This window comes from Vitis riparia, chromosome 8, assembly GCF_004353265.1.
Source record: "Vitis riparia cultivar Riparia Gloire de Montpellier isolate 1030 chromosome 8, EGFV_Vit.rip_1.0, whole genome shotgun sequence".
In the NCBI taxonomy this organism is placed as follows: domain Eukaryota; kingdom Viridiplantae; phylum Streptophyta; class Magnoliopsida; order Vitales; family Vitaceae; genus Vitis; species Vitis riparia.
This window is the reverse complement of record NC_048438.1, coordinates 5,057,967-5,061,191: the sequence shown is the minus strand read 5'-3', so window position 1 is coordinate 5,061,191 and position 3,225 is coordinate 5,057,967. Positions and strand designations below refer to the sequence as shown.

Sequence of the window (3,225 nt, the reverse complement as noted above, 5' to 3'; positions counted from 1 at the left end):
TATCATATACAATATTATATAAATGCATAAATAAAATAAAATAAAAAAAGGAAATCCTAGGGTTAGGGATCTTGTTGATTATTTGGTAACCCAAATATTCGGATTTTAAAAATCCAAAATTTCCAATATAAACCTATAACAAAAATAGGGTTAGTGGCTTCACAAAAGACACAAAATGCCCCTAAAACCCCTAAAAAAAGTGGTTGGTGCCACCAAGAGCGCTTGAAGGAACATTAGAGTGCTTGAGGTGCTTCAAGCATTAGATGTAGCTTTGAGCACTAGAAGGAGCGCTTGATTAGTGCTCAAGTTCTAATCTAGTTGCTTGAGTGTTGCAACAAATTTATAGGATCCAAGAACAAATTTCTACACCTTTGATCATTGTTTTTTGTGAAAGAACCTATTTCTAGTAGGAGAATGTGTAAAATTGCCTTATGATAATCCAAAATGCTATCATACTCTTCATGGGTTACATAGATTGATGAAAAGTAAATTTTTTTATATCAAAATCCTATACTATTTTGATTTGGAGTTTACTAACCATTGTAGAAATAAATAAATAAATAAAATTTTACAATGGATAAAAATTCATTTTTAAGGTAAGAAAATTGTTAAATGTAAAAGATAATTCTTTGTTGATATTGTCTTTCATGTTTTTTTCTTAATAAAAAAACAAATGGATTCTTTCCTAATGCTTATTTGCTCTTTATTAATTTATAATTAATTATGTGATTTTTTTAAGGATGATTTAGGGGAACAAATTAATAAATAATCATCCTTTTGTGAACTTTAATACATGCCTTAATCTTATTTGATGATAATTTTTTGTATTAATTAATTTTTATGAGCACCAATTTTCTATGGAAAAAACAAACATCATATTGTCTATTAGAGATTAATTAACATTTCCAGTATTTTTTCCCTATTATTTTATCACCATGTATATTATAACTCTTATATAGAATTACATGCAAGCATAATCGTAGGAAAATTCCTAAAGACTCGGGTCTTGTTTAGTTGATTGTGTAGAGCATGATATAAGATAAGAGAATGGATAACATATTTTATTCCATATTTGGTTGGTAATGTAAGATATGATAAATTATCTTATCATTTATTCTATTTTATGTCGAGTCAAATATGAGATAAAATAACCAATGAGATACATTATCCACTTTTTTTTTTTCTTTATATATGAGATTGTTAATCCTATGCTAAGATCTAAGATATATATATATCACATGCATCATAAATTTATTTTTTCATCAATTCTTTTTTTTTTTTTATATCAATTCTTTTTTAAAATAAAAAAATTTTGGTTTGAAATTTAAATTTGTGATTAAAAAAAACTAAAAAAATATTTATAAAATATATTCTAAAACAATACTAATATATGTATAATTTACTATATATAAATTATTTTTATATATTAAATAATATGATATAAACTTTTTATTCATAAATTATAAATAATTTTAACAAATAAAAAAAAATTATTTACTAAAATTTAAATTATTGAACAATTTCTAATTAACAATAAACATAAGATAAACTTCATATTTTTTTAATAGCAAATATTAAAATGAAATATAATTTTTATTTTAAACATATACATAACATAAAAAAATAGTATATATTTTATTTATTTATTTATTTTATTTCATTTTACAAACTAAATATAAATATGACAACATTTATCGTTAGATGTATTATCTTAAGATATATATATATATATATCATATTCAATGAGGTATATCTTATGATATCTATACATGTATATCATATCTTTAACGTGTCTTGTAATCAAAGGTAGGATGACTTCTTGAGTGTATCATTTCATGCCCTTCTTCTTTGATACCAATAAATGTAGATTATTTAAATCATTTAAATTTCTACCACTAAACAGTTTGATACAGTTGGTCAAATTTTGATGAAGTTTTTGTTTTCTTTAAACACCTAGAAGCAGAAATATCATTTTGCTTCGTCAAACTCATAATAACTAGACCAACCATATTACATTCACAAGTCAACAAAACACAACACATGAGAGATCAGAATTTACAAACACTTGATAATATATATATATATATCAAAATTTCTCACCAATTTTTTTTTTTTTTATTCTTAAAGAACTTGCGCCAATCAAACAACAAAATCTTCGTCAACCTTTTTGATGAACACAGATCATGCATATGCATACATACATTTGGAGGAAGGAGACCTCACCAATACGCGAAAACAAAAACAAAAATATACATGAGAGGAGCTACAATCAATTTGACACACAGTGGCCTCTGAGGGCTTTATACTCTATAATCCCTTTGTACAGAATACGCCTGTTGAGGGGCATGGGGTCCTCCATCTTTTTCATTGATGCAACTCCGCCAGCTCTCGCGGCCTTCGCGGTGTGTTTCAGTCGGTATTCTTTGTTATTAGAGGATGGTTCCACCACCGTTTCCGCAAACCTGACCTTTTTCTTCGCCTGGTAATTTCCGGAACCTGTAAAGGAAAATCCCATGGGGACTTCAAAATTAATATATACTGTAAACAAGATCAGCCAGGAGATGCGTGGAAGTCAGAAAAGAGGGTACACATACCACCAATTTCTGACTCAATCTTCTTCATGAAATCAGAAAGGAGGCGCTTGTGGAGTTGCAGTGCAATAAGGACTGCACTCCCTGAGACAGCGAACACCGCCATGAATCCGACTCCAATTCCTGCAGAGCCCTCCATGTTTCACTCTTTCTTTTTTTTTTCCTCCTAATTTGGATCAAAGACTGTGAAATGGATCATCATAAAAAACAAAACGAGAGTTGGTGAAAATATGGAAATCGCATAAACATACTAAGAGAAGAGGAAGAGAGGATGATGAAGAAGAATGAGAAAGGGAGAAGTGGTAGTTGGGGCTTTGGGGGGGCTTTCAAGGAAGCTACCCTTACATATCATGAATGCCCTCCAATCCTACGTGGCAGGTGAGAATTGACTCGCCTGGGGACCTCAAATCTAATATATATATTTTTTCTTTTTTTCTATTTTTTTTATATTTATTTTTAGAACTTTAAACGTCTCCATTCATCTACCCCACGCCTTTTTTATTTTATTTATTTATTATCAAGGAGAGGGCAACCACATCCCGCCATTTATTGGCGCAAATGGACATAACTGCCCTCCAAAAGAAGGCAATGGGTTTGTGTACAAAATCTTTTTGTTAGACCTCCTTTAATAAAA

The 3,225-nt window shown here is 29.1% G+C and overlaps 1 protein-coding gene across 1 annotated transcript; it reads right to left on the bottom strand.

Moving 5' to 3' along the window:
• Positions 1-2,082: 2,082 nt before the first annotated feature.
• LOC117920898 lies at positions 2,083-2,912 on the bottom strand. The gene is made up of 2 exons (XM_034838587.1): positions 2,595-2,912; positions 2,083-2,496 (listed from the first exon to the last, which is right to left on the bottom strand). The coding sequence occupies exons 1-2, from the start codon at positions 2,728-2,730 to the stop codon at positions 2,270-2,272; spliced, it is 363 nt and encodes a 120-aa protein (XP_034694478.1). The 5' UTR covers positions 2,731-2,912; the 3' UTR covers positions 2,083-2,269.
• Positions 2,913-3,225: the final 313 nt, after the last annotated feature.